General features: G+C 45.7%; 1 protein-coding gene across 1 annotated transcript; it reads left to right on the forward strand.

Annotated features, from left to right (window-relative positions):
• The first annotated feature begins 2086 nt into the window (after positions 1–2086).
• LOC132383169 (charged multivesicular body protein 2a) lies at positions 2087–15447 on the forward strand. The gene is made up of 5 exons (XM_059954040.1): positions 2087–2269; positions 7397–7576; positions 9102–9232; positions 11780–11841; positions 13101–15447. Exons 1-5 carry the CDS (start codon positions 2102–2104, stop codon positions 13217–13219), a joined length of 660 nt encoding a protein of 219 aa, XP_059810023.1. The 5' UTR covers positions 2087–2101; the 3' UTR covers positions 13220–15447.
• Positions 15448–16525: the final 1078 nt, after the last annotated feature.

Consider the following 16525-nt stretch of genomic DNA (forward strand, 5'->3'; position numbering starts at 1 on the left):
AGAGCGAGTGGTTAGGGGTGGGAGGGGGAGTGTTTATCTGCTGGGAATCTCCTTTGGCAGTCTCACTGTGTCCTGGGCTGGGCCTGAGCCCTTGGCCTGGGAGCCCCGACTCTAGGAGACTTGATAGGCAGTATTTGCACCGTTTGCTGAACGTTTTCAGTTCAATTTCCACTGCAGACACTCGGGCACCAAAGTCTGGCCAGTAGTCACACTGCAGTTATAACTGTCTGCTACACACTCAGAGGGGCTGTCTTCAGTGTGAAACATTGGGTTAAATGATCATGTGGCCTGATAGGAGTGAACAGGCGTCTGGATAATACTTCTTCAGACTGTAGAAGTAAATAGTAAATCCTGTCAATGTCTGCTGATCTGTTGTAAAAACCTGCTGGAGACTGGAGTGCAGAGATGGGGTTGGGGGACTGTGTATGTGTGTTGGTGGGAAGAATAGAGCTTGTTTTGCTGCTGTTGGTTTCTTACTTGTGTTCTGCGGAGCATTGCCAGCAAGCTGTGTGTTGGTGACAGGATGACTGGCAATGCTTGCAGGCTGTGTCGGTTATTAAGACAAATTTCACCATATTTTTTGAAGTGCACGTGATATATAAAATTCATTTGAATCCTGTTATAATGGAGCAAGCAAGACCTACCAGCACTTTGGGTCTTCTTTGGGGCTCACTCGACCCTTGGAACTGTACACTACTGATGTCCCAAATGGGCTTAGTGAAACTTCTAAATGGAGTCATTGTGGACCTGCCACAGGCCAGTGCTTTCAGTCTCCGATCCGACTTGAGTGTATCCTTCAGGAGGCTGAACTCATGGAAAGCTTCCGGCCCAGGCAGGGTACATGGCCGAGTACTAAAGACTTGTTCTGATCAATTGACCAATATTGTTCTGACCAATATTTTTAACCTCTCATGGGGGTTGAACGGCGGAGAGGGTCAGCAGCTCCCCAGTGTTAACACTTCAGAGGATCTCTCCGGAGTCCAGCATGCAAGTGCCGTTACAAAGAAAGCACAACAGCGCCTCTACGTTTTTTAGATGTTTGCGAAGATTCGGCATGTCGTCTAAAACTTTGACAAACTTCTCTAGATGTGTGGGGAAGAGTATTTCAACAGGCTGCGTCACGGCCTGGTATAGAAACACCAATGCCTTTTTGAATAGAAAAAGCTACAAAAAGTAGTGGATCTGGCCCAGTCCATCACAGGTACAACCCTTCTCACCTTTGAGCGTATCTACATGAAACACTCGCAGGAAAGCACATCATCATCAAGGGCGCCCACCATCCAGGTGGGCGCCCTTCTCACTGCTATCACCAGGAAGGAGGTACAGGAGCCTCAGGATCCATGCTACCAGGTTCAGGAATCGTTTTTACCCCTGAACCATCAGGCTCCTGAAAATAGGCTCCTGAAATAACTGCACTCACCCCTTCACTGAACTGTTTCCACAACCTATGGGCTCACTGTCAAGAGCTCTTTAACTGACGTTCTTGATATTTATTGTTTATTTAAGTTTTTTTTAAAAACTCTATTTGCACAGTTTGTTGTCTTGTACATTGGTGTTTCTCTGTTCTCTTGGGTGTGATTTGATCTTTCATTGATTCTGATATGGTTCTTGAATTTACTTTGAATGCCTACAAGAAAATGACTCTCGGGATTGTATATGGTGACGTATGTTTATTTGATAATAAATTTACTTTGAACTTGCTGAGAATAAATGCACCTGGAAAGATAAAGAAAACAGCTGCTTTAGGACTGGTCATAGCTTAAAGTATTAATAATATCTTCATTCTGCTCAAAATCTGGAAAAATAAAGCATAATTGGAATAAAAATAAAGTGAAGGAAGGTAGATAATTATCAACAACATGGATGCTTTTAAGATTTGTAGTATTGCAGCTGCTATTTTAATGAAGTCTGTGATAGGGGTCCTCCAAGGCTCTGTGGAAGGCTGGTGGTAGCCTTTGGGGCTTCTGGGCTTGTAGCTATCTTTGAAAACTTGTAACCAGGCTTGGAAATCTGCTGTTGGTGGAAAAAGAGGGATTAGAGTTGTAAGCTACGCCGAGCCTGATATTCTTTGCTTTCCTCTGCCAGAGTTCAGTGAAGCACCATGAATGCCATATTCGGAAGAAGAAAGACCCCGGAGGAGATGCTCCGGCAGAACCAGCGGGCACTGAACCGGGCCATGAGGGAGCTGGACCGCGAGCGAACGAAGCTGGAGCAGCAGGAGAAGAAGATCATTGCGGACATCAAGAAAATGGCCAAACAGGGGCAGATGGTATGTGCGCGCAAAGCCTTTTCAGGAGCTAATTCTTCCAGAGGAGAGTAAACTGACGGGCTGGATCACTTAGAACAGAGATCAGAATAAAAAGATTTGTGTTCCTCTTCCTGACAGAAGGCGCAGTGCTGCGTCTGGGAGAGCCACTCTCTCCCGGTGACCTGAGTGTGTGGAATTTGCCTGTAATTGTGTCAGTTTCCTCCAGGTGCTCGGGTTTCCTCTCACAGTCCAGAGGGTCACTGTAAATTGCACCTGGTGTGTGGACCAGTGGTGAAATCTGGAGGTAAAAGGGAGGACACAATGGGCAAAATTGAGCCCACTAAACCTATCAAGAACACATCTGATAAGATACAGGAGTAGAATTAGGCCAATTGGCCCATCAACTCTGATCTGCCATTTCATCATGGCTGATCCAATTTTCCTCTCAGCCCCAGTCTCTTGCTTTCTCCCTGTATCCCTTCATGTCCAGACCAATCAATAATCTTTCAACCTCTGTCTTAAATATACGTAAAGGCTTGGCCTCCAAATCTGCCTTTGACAAAGAAATCCACAGATTCACTACTCTCTGGCTAAAGAAATTCCTCCTCAACTCCATTCTGAAAGGACATCCCTCTACTCTAAGGCTGTGCCTCCTGGTCTTGGACTCCCCCACCATAAGAAACATCCTCTTCATGTCCACTCTATCAAGGCCTTTCACCATTCAATAGGTCACCTCTCATCCTTTGGAATTCCAGTGAATACAGGCCCACAGCTGTCAAATGCTCACTCTCAAGACGCATACCTTGCCCACCTTTCAGGGCACCTTGCCATCCTTTTTATGCCATAGACCCGTCCCACTAACTGAGGTGCCCGTGGGCCCCAGTTTGGGAACCCCTGTAAGATCCAGAGAGTGTTGGGGAGCTCTACTAATAATAGTACCCCTTCAAGTCATCGTGATTGAGAAACATCAGCAATGCTTCATCAATGCACAGGTTTAAATCACGATTCTTGGCCCAACAGTACTTGAGTTCAAGCCTCTGCATTACCAGCTAAACCATGGTGCCATTAATATTGTCAGATGTTGTAATCAATAGCTATGTCTCTGTAAGAGAGACACAAAAGCACAAGGACAAGCCTTTCAGCCCACGGTGTCTGCTCCAACCAAGATGATGAATTAAACTGAGCATCTGCTTGCACCTATGCCTCAGGGTCCTGTCATTTACCGCATTTGACCTCCATCAGAATACACCTCATCTGCCATTTCCAACTGGTCTATATGCTGCTGTATCCTTTGACTGCTATCCACAACTCTGCCAATTTTTGTGTCGCTGCTAACTTACTAATCATTTTCACACTGGTGGTTCACAAACAAAAAACTCTACGCATTGATCCTTGTGGAACACGAGTGGTCACAGATCTCCATCTTCATTTTCATCCTGGTCATTCACAAACAAAAAATCTCCTGGTGTTCATCCTTGTGGAACACGAGTGGTCACAGGTCCTCAGTGAGAATAGCAGCCTGCACTCCTGCACTACACTCTGACTTAAATGGCCAAGCCAGTTTCGAATTCAGTCCACTATGTTTTCATGAATTATGTGTGTCTGTGTGATACAGGCCCTTTGGCCCAGTGAGTCTATAATGACCCCAGTGTCCAACCAGCTAGCCCCATTTTCTTGGACTTGACCCATGTCTGCCTAAGTCTTGCCCCCCGATGTATTTATCCAAGATGCTTATAAATGATACTGTTCTACCTGTCTCACTCTCTTCCTCTGGCAGCTCATTCCATGTACTCACCATTCTCTATGTGAAAAAGGACCCTATAAAATCTTTTCTCTCTCATCATTAACTTATGCCCCCTTCTCCAGTTTTGGACTCTCCTGCCCTAGGGAAAGACTTCTACTATTCATCTATGTCTCTCGTGATTGTAAACATTTCTATAAGGTGACCCCTCGTTCCCCTACGCTCCGAGGAATAAGGACCCACCCCAGCTAACCTTTCCCATAACCCTGATGCGCTAGTCCTGGCAATGCTCTGGTAGATCTTTCCTGCACTCTTTCCAGTTTAACCATGTCTTTCCGATAACAAACTAAGGAAAACAATCCTCCCCAAGTGCAACGTCACCAGCAACGTAATGTCCAGCTCCTGTACTCATTGCTCTGACTGATGAAAACCAGGGTGCTAAATGCCTTTTTCACCACCGTCTACCTGTGATACCACTTTCAACAAACTGTGCACTTGTGCTCCAGGTCCCTCTATTCCATTACACTCTATTGCTCACATTTCTAGTACTCAGCCATTCATCGTCTAAGTCCTACAATGGTTTGACTTTCTAACTTGCACTAACTCACACTTGCCTGTACTGAAATCCATTTGCTGCTCCTCAACCTCTTCCCTAACAGATCAAGACCCCGCTGTGATCTGTTATAGCCTCCACTATCAACAATACCTAGCTTGGTATTATACATAAGCTTACTGATCTAACCTTGAGCATTCACATCCAAAATCATTGAAATAATGAGTAATAAGGGTTCCCTATGTCATTACACTAGTCACTGGCCTCCATTCTGTGAAACAGCCTTCAGTGCCACCACCTTCCTACCTCCGAGCCGTTGTGAATCCCTCTAACTAGCTTATCCAGGATTCTGTGGAACCTAACCCTCCCGACCAACCTAGCATGCAGGACTTAATCTAAGGCCTTACTGAAGTTCAAATGGATTACATGCATTACCTTAACCTTTCAGTTATCTGTTCAAAAATTAAAAAAAACATTATCAAACATGACTTACTGCAGACACAAAGCCATGCTGACTCCTAATCAGCCTCCGCCTATCCATATGCTAGAAGATACTGCCCCTCAGAATTCCCCCCAGTGACTTTCCCATGACTGATGGCAGGCTGGCCAGCCTGTGGCTTCCTGGCTTGTCCTTGCTACTCTTCTTAAACAAAGCAAAGGCATTGGTGACCTTCCAGTCTTTGGGAACTTAACCATTGGATAACGATGAAGCTGATATCTTGGCTTCATCGTTAGGCCTGTGTGAGCAGTGAAAGGGTCGGTGACACGGAAGAGAAGTGTGAGGAAAAACATTTGCTGAAGTTTGAAAATGTATTCAGTGTGCAAACAAGAGACGCACACAAAATGTTGGAGGAACTCAACAGACTGGGCAGCATCAATGGAATAGAGGACAGTCGCGTTTCAGGCTGAGACCCTTCAGCAGGACTGCCCTTGTGATTGCAGCATCACCCATCGTGACGGAGACCATCTGGTCCCATTCTTCCTCATTCTTTCACACATTACATCCTTTATTATCAAGAGCAACACAGTTGGAGGGTCTCAGCAGGTCAGGCAGCAGCTGTGGAGGGAACTGAACAGTAGCTGAGACCCCTCATGAGGTCTGGAAAGGAAGAGGGCAGAAGCCAGAATGAAAGGGGTAGGAGGAGGGGGATGGGCATGAGCTGGTGAGTGTTGTGTGAATCTGGGAGGTGATAGTTTTATTTATGGAAATACAGCATAGAATAGGCCCTTCCAGTTGTTTGAACCACACTGTCTAGCAATGCCCTGATTTTAATTCCAGCCTAATCACAGGTCAACTTACAATGACCGATTTCCACTAACTGGTATGTGTTTGGACTATGGGAGGAAACCGGAGCCCCCAGAGGAAACCCACGGAGTCACAGGGGAGAACGTACAAACTCCTTACAGGCAGTGGCAGGATTTGAACCTGGGTTACTGGTACTGTAAAGCTAACCACTACGTCTCCATGCTGCCCTGGTGTCAGCGAAGGGCTGAAGAAGGAATCCATGGCTCTAGTAGATTTTGGAATAAAGGGAAGGAGGTGGACAACCAGAGAGAGGAAGGTGAAGGTGACAGGCAGTTCTTGAAGATGCAGGAGTGGAGAATGAAGGGGTAAAGGGGTCAGAAGGATTGGAGGAACAGAGAGGAATTGTTACCAGATGATAAAGAAATCAATATTGATGAAATCAGGTTGGAGACCACTAAGATGGAGTAGTACCTCACTCCGTTTTGACTGCCACAACTTCCCTTACTGAGCAGAACCACTCTAGTGTGTAAAACAAAAACCCTTTTGCTCATGTCACTCTTGTTTCTCGCCCAGATTAGCGAAGGCATGGGTTTAGTGTGAGAGGGGAGCAATTAAGAGGAACCTGGGAGGATATTCTATAGAGGGAATGAGTTTGAGGCAGGTACATTAACAACATTTAAAAGTCACTTGGATAAGTACACGGATAAGAAAAGTTCAGTGCGATGTGGGCCAATGGGTCCAGGTTGGATTGGAAATGTGGTCAGCATGGAGCAGTTGGGCTGAAGAGCCTGTTTCCATTCTGTGTGGCTATGAATCCAGTACTGATGGTGTGCAGTCTGTGCACTAAGCGCTTAGTGGACCATGCAGGCTGGAAAAGGGAGAGCTGAAGGACGATGTGGTAAAACCCTTGCTAGGTCTCCCAGCAGGCTGATGAAGGTGTGGTTCTGTGGAGGAGTCTACAGCCAGGAGTGTTAAGTGTAGTAGCTACCATGAGATCTGACTTAAAGGTCAGGAGAAAGTCCTCTGCTGAGTGTGGACAAAGTGGAACTGGGGAAGAATTGAAACAAGTAGTAGAGGAACACGTAAGAGGGGATTGAATGAGTAATTGAGGAACATGTAAGGGGGGTTGAATGAGTAACTGAGGAACATGTAAGAAAGGGTTGAATGAGTAACTGAGGAAAACCAGGGTGCAGTGAAGGGATTTGATTTGGAGTCTCATACCAAGGCCTTTCAGCCCACCAAGTCTGTGCTGACTTTCAAGCTCCCAATTACATTAATGCCAATGCCATTTTGTGTTCCCCACATTCTACCACTTAATTAAATCTTTGGGATGTGGGGGAAGCCAGAGTCACAAGGAAAGCTTACAAACGGTATGGGATTGAAGGGCGGGTCACTGGAGCTGTGGAGTAGTGACTCGAATAAAGTGGAGGAAGGAGCTGGATTTCGTGGGTCTCGTTTTGTGCTCTAAGTTTTTCCTTTTATCCACTTAGCTTAAAATTCAACAGTATTTTAAAAAAAAGTCTTGTTGTGGGGAAAGAAATGGCAGCTTGTTTCTGGACTGAATATCTCGACAGTACCTATGAATGGTATTCTTTTGCCAAACCCTAGGATGCAGTGAAAATAATGGCAAAAGACTTGGTGCGAACGCGTCGCTATGTGAAGAAGTTCATTATGATGAAGGCAAACATCCAGGCCGTGTCACTGAAGATCCAGACTCTGAAATCGAACAACACCATGGCCCAGGCCATGAAAGGAGTCACCAAGGCCATGGCTACCATGAATCAACAGGTAAGGTTTTGCTTGTGAAGCGAGTTGGGTGTGTCGTGAAATACTGTAGTAAAGACGAGGAAAACAGCTGAATCAGTTCCTTATTGAAGAAGGCATTAACTGGCATTGGGGATGTTCCATGAATAATTCACCAGGCAATTCCTGGGATGAGAGGGTTGTCCTATCATGGGTGGCTTGGGAAATTAGATCTATATTTTTCTGATTTTAGAAACAATGAGGATTTTATTGAAGTGCATAATCTCCTGGGTGGGGGGAGTGGCACAGCAGGATTATGCAAAGATGTCTCTGTAACTGGGAGTGTCTCGAATGAGGGGTCATGGTTACAAAATTAGGGGGCAGGTTGGAATTTTATCTTGGAGAGTGATGAATTTCTGGAAATATCTACTCTGGTGGGCTGTGGAGGCTGGATCACTGGGCCTGTTGAAAGAGGAAGCAGCCAAGCTTCTGAAAGACCAGGCAATTGAGGACATTGGGGACCAGGCAGAGAGAAGGAACCGAGACCTGGGTAGGTCAACGGGGGTGGGGGGGGGGGGGGGGTGGGTGTCATATGGAATGGTGGCTCAGCTTGGAGGTCCTTCTCCTATTTCCTGGTTTTCTTTGGTGTGTTGAGGAATGGGTTTGGTGACTGAAGACAACAAGAGTCGTGAGGGGTGGATGAAGAACGTGAGGAAAGGAATGCAGAGAGCAGGGCTTTCGTGGTTGCTCATACAAGTAGCACAGTGTAGCAGTGCAGAGTTAACTGGCGGCTGTTCATTGAGCCCCTGACAGCCTCAAAAAATGCTAAAAATATAATTCATCAACAGCTGTGAGGAGCAGGAGATGAGTTATTTTGGAAGAGGGAGAGCGCTATGTGCTGAATCATGATACCTAGCTAGCTAGTCCCAATTTCTGCATTCTTCCAGGTCCCATCCTCCATGTAGCTGCTGCTGTAGTGACTCTGTTGTACCTGACCCAACCACTTCCTGCGCTCATTCCGTATCCTCGCCACCCTCTGCATGGAAAAAGTTGCCTCTCAGAACACTTTAAAATCTTTCCCCTCTCAAGCTAAATCTATGCCTCCTAGTTTTTGACATTCCTACCCTGTGATAGACTTATCATCCACTTATCTTTCACTCTAACATTTCCATAAAGTTCATTCTCCTACATTCCAAGGAATAAAGACCCAGCCAGGCCAACCTCTCCCTATATCTCAGGCCCTTGTGTCTTGGCAACAACCTCGTAAATCTTCTCTGTATTCTTTCCATTTTGACCATGTCTTTTCTATAACAGTGACCATAACTGGCATCTGGGTGCTGGCAAATTCCACCCACGTTAAGCACCAGCTTCTCTTTGATCCTCGGGCACCTTCTTAATTTTTTTCTTTATGATCGATCATCATCAAAACTCTTCCAGTTTCAATGACCTGTTCATCCAAACCTGATCTCCGTGTCACTGCAGAGAAACGTTGTTGAAGGTTTGGATTAATTGTAGCTGGTGGTGAGAGTCTTCTTGCACTCAAAGTCCTGACCTTTCCTTCTCCTTGCAGCTGAAGTTGCCTCAGATTCAGAAGATCATGATGGAATTTGAGAAGCAGACAGAGATCATGGACATGAAAGAGGAAATGATGAATGACGCCATTGATGATGCCATGGGCGATGAAGATGACGAAGAAGAGAGGTAAGTGTAGAGTATCTCATGGGTTGTGACTTTTGAGTCCAGGGAGCAGGCGCAATCCGCTTCATAATTTGGGATTCTTTATTATTCATCTCTGGATGTAATGTTGACAAAGCTGGTATAGAGAAGTCAGTTGTAAGCCCACCTTTTAGAACCTGTGCAACTGTTCCCACAGCAATTTTGGGTATGGCTGTGAGGATTTACAATGATAGAATGTGGATGTATTTCCAAATTGGGGTGGTGTTTCTTGGGGAACTCTTTGATGTTTCTTAGGGAACTGTGCTCCCACACAGCTGCCAGCCATGGTCCTCTGGATGGTGATTTTGGCTGTTGGATTACTTTCACTCTTGGCCAGGACTTGAGCTCTGAGATGTGTCAAACTCCCAGCAGTGGTGGTGGTTCACTACTTTGGTTCCCTTTTTTAAGAACTACTGATGTCCAGTGCTTCACCCTGCTCCAGAGGACAGTATACCGCTCTGCCTGTTCCTGGCAGTTCAACAGAGATTCACTCTCCATGCATCCATCCTTCTTTGAAAGGATTCTGTTAAACTTGTCTCTTGGTTAGCAGACTTGGAAATAGTTTTTTCTTCTTCGTCAAAGTACTGACAGAAGGCATTGTGTGCACATGTACTCAGCAGGCAAGCTCGGAGCTAGGTCACTCTGCTAATACCTGGTGCTCTGCAATAGCACTGGATCCATGAATGCAGGGGTTTGTTTGTGATAGAGGCAGAAATAACCCTCTATCCTTCAACTGTGATTCAAATTCAGTCTCCCTGGAGAGTCAGTGTTGGGTTATCAGCTGCCTGGGGAAAACAAGAGCTGACTGGGTTGCTGATGCCCAGGGAAGTGAAAGGTGATTTAAGCATGTCCATGCCCACAGAAAAGCTGTGTGTGTAGCATATCGCTGTGTTCCTTCCAAGCTGCAGGGCTTTCTCTGTTGCATCATGCATTGAACTGCGGTGGCTTCGGGCCATGAAAAGTTTGTCACCACTTTACTGACAGTGGCGGATGAATCTTAATCATCAAAGACATTCACCTAGCAATACAAAGCTTTTATTTTGAGGCCCCAAGTACAAAGTAGTGGAACAGGCAGAGTGTGCTACTGCCTCCTGGAATAGGGTGAGACGCTGGACATCAGCAATTCGTTAAACAGGAAACTCCAGATCACCAGCAACCAAAACAGTGGAAATTTGGTTAAGTCTGCACTTGGCTGTGGTTGCGTCAGAGGGATGTATTATCCTTGACTTGGACACAGAGTCAATTCAATAATACAGAAAGATCAAAAGATATTAAGCTTGTGTAAGTTGTGTACTTTCTAATGGTGTTTACAGTACAAGTATCCTCCACTTGTCGAAACTTCGCTTTACGCCACTTCACTTTTACGAAAGACCTACATTAGTACCTGTTTTCGCTAACCAAAAGAAATCTGAAGAGGAATGTTCGCTTTTACGAAAGCAAGATGTGTCCTAAGGTATCAGAAAAGCCTAAGAGAGCTCGTAAGGGTGTTATGCTAGCATAAAGCTGGATGTAATTAAGTGTTTCAATCATAGTGAACAAAATAAAGACATTGTGCGTTGAACTTGCCTGCGTCCACCATTCATACTATTTACACACTGAGAGAAAGAATCTTGAAAGCTGCCAATGTTACTATTGGTTCTGCTAGCAGCATATCATTCCTGCTTTTACTATATGTTAGTGTTATTTTAGGTTTTATGTGTTATTTGGTATGATTTGGTAGGGTATTTTGTGGGTCTGGGAACACTTAAAACTTTTTCCCATATAAACTAATGGTAATTGCTTCTTCGCTTTATGCCATTTCGGCTTATGAAAGGTTTCATAGGAACACTCTACTTTCGGATAGTGGGAAATTGTAATTGAGAGGAGTTTAGAGGCAAATCATTAACATTAGGCTGGGCAATTTCTGGAAACATTTCACACAGGCTGGATGGAGGAAAACATAGTACTCTTTCCTACCCCCCCCTCCTCAAAATCTGAGGCTGGAGACTGGTCATGAGGAGTTCCATATCTCAAGTCGAGGGGGTTGTGGAGGCTGGTGCGGGATCCATGGATTCCAGTGCAGTGTGCAGGTTGGTAATGGGAGTCTGTTGTTAGTGGATTTGGTTGCTGGCTCTGAGTACTGGGGAATGTAAAAGGAAAGGAGTTTGATTGTCACAAGCAGATGCTGGAAATCTAAAGCAACACACACAAGATGTCGACTGTGTACTCTTTTCCATAGACTCTGCTGAGTTCCTCCAGCATTTCGTAGGGATTTGAGTCGGCCGTGCTGCAGCGGGATGAGGGAACAAGCTGGAGATCTGAATGGAATCTCCTGTTCCTGTGTGCAGATGGGATTAAACAGCCTGCATGCCTGTCTGGGGAGTTGGGTGAAGCTGCAGGAGGGCATGACCATCATTCTTTCAGGGACTGAGTGTTGTTTCTCAACTCAAATCCGCAGAGAGAGAAATCTTGGCATCAGGCTCCACATCTCTGCTCCCACCACAGTGAACACCAAGAATAAACTAGTACATGTGTATCTCTCTTGTATTTCAGTGATGCTATCGTGTCTCAGGTCCTGGATGAACTTGGACTGACCCTGACTGATGAGCTGTCTAGTAAGTATCACAGGGGTGAAAGGTGGGTTCAGCCAGCTGAATAATGTTGTAGCATGCAGCCGACACATTGAACCGGCGAGCTAATGAGCAGACTGTACCCGTTTTCTTCTCTCTATCGGAAGCTCTTGAAATTTATTGTCTCCTTATGGAGGGCTGTAGGACAAACTCGGGATGGGATGGCTCACTGGGCAACCCTTTTGGCATGGAGTTGGGTGAAACGGTCTGCTTCCCTGCTTTTTGAGTACCCTACAGCCATACACAGTTCAGTGAAGTCTACCTGACAGGCAGGAAGGTCCAGTGTATTAGTGAGACCCTGGGGGAGGGGTGTGGGGAAGGAGCACCTGCATTAAAACCCTCACCTGAACCCTAACCCTTTCAAGACTGCTGGATATGCCTGAGTGCTTTATATCCAGTGATGTCAAAGGAATTTAGGGTTATGGGACTCAGTAGGAAAATATTGTGGGCACCCCTCCAAGAGGACCACAACCTTATCGTGGGTTTTGGAGACTTGTGTGCCTCAATGACCTGGAGAGCTTTGTTGGCTAGAGTCAGGACCTTGTGATTTGGCTCTTGGTTGGGTCACCCATGCCAAACAGGTCAAAGGGTAGAAGCTAGACTAAGAGTGGTCCACTGCCAGGTTTGTGGGTTCGGCTCAGGGCGAATGACCCAGACTGGCCCAAAAACAATTTTTATGGAAACAGCAATGAAGAATCCTTCCAAATGGACTGCATCCTTCATTGCTGCCCTAAACACCATAAGCATAATGGACAGCAAGTATCATGGCCAACAGCAGATAAGCTTTGATCTTATTGAATAGTGCATAGCAGGTCTAAGCTCTTGTGGTTGCTTTTGGTGAACATTTGTTAAGCTCTGTCTGATAATATAACTAAAACAGTAGCCAGGTGTGGGAATCAGACGGGTAAATGTGAGATAGGTTGTGAGAAGTAATTACTGACCATGCCTCTGAGTGCAGCCCCAGGGTCTCCATGTCCACCTGAGGTAGCAGACAGTTGTCTCATCTGAAAGCCATTACCTATTGCAGCGTGGATTTTTCTTGGAGAGCAGCATATCAGGTTAAATGTTGCGTCAACTCTCTGCAGTTGGGATTGTATCCAGTGCGGGTGTGATGGGTAAGAGTTCTGGTCTCTGGAGCTCTTTGATCACAGTGGAAAGGTCATCTCCAGCTGTAGCAGTCAGAGGTCTTTTGCCTGGTCCATTCCCCAGGCAGCTAACCCCAGGATGTTCCTTTCGCCTTCTAGATCTGCCAAGCACTGGAGCATCACTCAGTGTCGCTGCCGGGAAAAAGGCAGAGCCGGCTGTCTTGGAAGACGCAGATGCTGACCTGGAGAAACGGCTGAAAAACCTCCGCAAGGACTGAGTGGGTCGCCACGTGGTTGTTTTAAAAATTTAAATTAGCTGTATAATATAGACTGCACGGAGCGATTGTGATTTGGTATTTCTTTTGGTTTGTGGGAGTGATCGCCAAGTTGGTACATCTGGGGAGGGAGGGGGTAGCAATGGGCAGGACACACCAACTTAAGAACGAGGAAATCTAAGTGAATCCACTATAGCTGGGAGTCAGTGGCAGAGAGAGTTGGAGCCTTGTTGGTTGCCAGTGTCTATTATTCCCAAGTCTTTATTTTTCTTTAATCATCCTTTACCAGTGTTGTATTAATGCTCACCAAAGTTTCGGGCGAGGAGCACTCCAAATTCAAACCCACCTCCTCCCCACCAACACTTTAAAGGAAGTATTTAAAAAGCACCTGTGATTTTGGATCCTTTGGAGGGAGATGAGCAAATTCGTTTCGTTGCAGAGGCTGGAGGAACGTGAGGGTGAACACAAATTTCTTGGTGGTTGTAACACTATTGGGACTGGCTTGTGCCGATTCACGTTGAGCTTTATGGCCACTGGCTCAACGTGGACTATGTATATTCCCACTCTTGGTCGTACACAGGACTGCACCTCCTCTAACTCCAGTAAAAATACATCAGCACTTGGACCCATGCCAACTACTCATCTCGGCTGGGAGAAGGTGTAGAGGGACGTTGTAGCCCACCCGGTCACTCGGGCATTAAGGCTGACTGATTATTTTTAAAAATCACTTAGTTCCGAGGAGATTTGTATGCTGTGAGGTGAGCACTAGACCCAAAGAAAGAGCGGTTCCAACCTAATGCTGGTGCATCTAATCCTGTTCCAGTGGGGTGACTGGAAATGACATTCTATGTGCAATTAAAAATCTCAGCTCACTCTTCACTTTGTCAACTTTGTCCTTTGTACATTCTTCTGCCAATGTTGATTATGGAGTGTACCGATCCATTGTATTGTCCTGGTACAGGGCCACCACTGCTAAGACAGTGTCATTACAGCGTGACTTGCTTATGTGGCTAGATTCCATGGTAAAAAGGGACAGAGTTTAATAAATATGAGAATAAAATAAAGTTGGCCTGGGTTACATTGCAATAGCTTGTTCTAATTCTACTCCCATCTCTAACTCCATTCACATGATGTGGTCACTCCTCAATGTTGTGCTTTGGCTGCTATTGAATCAATGAATCGCTGACAAGGACGTACAAGTAGCAAGTGAATCCCAGGCTGTGACGAGTGTAACTCCCGGCGTTGCCTGGTTAAGACGTGCCATGGCGTTGTCTATACTAGGTCTGCACCCTTTCAGCCCAGTTCTGCTACCCTGGAGTTGGTTCTGCAAACCTGACTCCCCCCACGCATTGCAGACCCTGCCCTCGGCCTCTCCAGACAGAATTGTAGGAGTTTTCTTTTAGTGTTCAATTGCTGCTTGCGGTGGAAGGTGTGCAGGAGAGCTTGAAGGCAGCTTGAAGGCCCGAGTCATTTTGCTGGGCTGCTCCCAGAAGACTGCAGACTCCTGTGCATGTTCCTGCCCACTGGCTGGGCATCCCTGCTCAGTGCTGTATATTATCAACACCCAGCTTGTTGCTCACTGACTGAAACATTAAAAACCGAGCGACGCAAGATGATGGAGAGAATTTTCAGCAGTGTTTGAACCATAAGGTGAACAGGTAGTTTGCCTTCAGTTTGTCTATCGTTCAAAAGAATGTACTTGAAGCAAATCTGTTGTTATATCCTCGATATCAACAACCCACTGGTTGAGCTTGGAAGTGACTGAGCAAGTGTGACACAGTATCAGAAGCCGCTGTCGTATCTCTTCATTAGTGTTCCCTGTCTCTGTAGGAGTGCCTAAGGAACTTCCATTATCCCTGCAACTATCTTGTGAGCTTGTCTCTACCACAAGATTTCACTTGCTCATGGGGAGGGAACCTGTGGAGTCCATGGTGTAAAGATGTTCAGCTTCTAGCATGGCTAAAAATGAAATCTTGTAAAATAACTTCTATGCAAGTGGCCATTATGATGCACTTTTGTTGAATCACATCATTCTTGAAGAGAGCCTACACAAATGTGTGTGTGTGTGTGTCGAATCTCAGGAGATGAGTGTCAGGGGCAATGTGCAGTCAGTTAATTTTCTTGCAAAGCTTTTATATTCAGGCAACCTATTTTCTTTGGTTTCCACATTTACGATCAACCTGATGTGCCGTAATAAAGTGTTTACCATTTGGTTATTTTTTGAAATTTGACCAGAGTCCAGCATCTTTGTGGATTTCCATTTCAGCATTGTTTTCTGTTGCTGTGTAGTGATTGAACAAGGGGGTGATGGGCTGATGGACCAGGTGGGGAGGGGGCTTGTGGGTGGAAGGGAGTTGGGGAGGAGGAGCTGGGCAGTGTGCTGATGAATGAAGTGGGGGGAGGTGGGCAGCGGGCTGGTGGACAGAGGGAGGGGTAAAGCTGGCAATGTCTGTGGTACTTGGGACAGAAGGTAACATGAGGATCAGATATTGTAGCCCCTCAGGCTTGTTCTGATGAGCCATGCTCATAATATCTTGAGCACAATCCCTATATCCCTCTATCCCTTTATTTGCAGATCTGATCCTCGATAGCACAGTCCTGCAGAGCATCTGCTAAAAATTTTCCATTCAGCATTGGGATCCTTTTGTTTCAGTCCAAGTGGACAACTCAATTATCTATCTTCTCCTTTCAGATAAAGTCCCATTTCTACTAAACTCTAGTCAGCATAGATGTACATTTTCATGAAACTATCCTCTTTCCTGGGACTCAGACACTGCACTGACTCCAGTACATGTGTACCATTCCTTGTCTGTGGACACCTGCAGTGTGACTAATAGCTTCCTCATGAAAGCTCTAAAAGGGTATCCTTATGCAAAATCCAATTTCCTTGGAAAGGGATCGAGTGCTTTCCCAGCATTTATGATGAGGAAACTCTTATAAGGTTTCCGGCTGGGCACAGGTATCAATTTTAACTGACGTTTCAGTGACTAGCTCTGCCATCTTCATCAGGGATGATGCCTATGCACGTCTAGTACGGTGGCATTTTTACCACTGTTGTCCCTCCCTCCTGATTGGTTAGTCCTCAACCAAACAGGTTTCTGCTGTCCCACCTTGTTTATAATCGAATTCCAGTTCTTCTTTGGTAGCAATGCAACACTGCATTTGCAATGGCCTCCAATGGCTTTCGGGACTGCCTGGTGAAGCAAGCCATTGACATAAAACTAGAGGAAAGGAATTTTAACAAAGTTGAAGGTCTTGCTCTAATTCAGAACTGGCATTCGAATGTAAATAAGCTGTGACAGCAGAAAC

Source organism: Hypanus sabinus, chromosome 29 (genome assembly GCF_030144855.1).
Source record: "Hypanus sabinus isolate sHypSab1 chromosome 29, sHypSab1.hap1, whole genome shotgun sequence".
NCBI classification, from domain to species: domain Eukaryota; kingdom Metazoa; phylum Chordata; class Chondrichthyes; order Myliobatiformes; family Dasyatidae; genus Hypanus; species Hypanus sabinus.

Coding starts and splice junctions, on each gene's coding strand:
- LOC132383169 (XM_059954040.1), top strand. CDS start 2,102: ATGAATGCCATATTCGGAAGAAGAAAGACCCCGGAGGAGATGCTCCGG. Junction 2,270..7,396: donor TGGCCAAACAGGGGCAGATG/GTATGTGCGCGC, acceptor GCCAAACCCTAG/GATGCAGTGAAAATAATGGC. Junction 9,233..11,779: donor GAAGATGACGAAGAAGAGAG/GTAAGTGTAGAG, acceptor CTTGTATTTCAG/TGATGCTATCGTGTCTCAGG.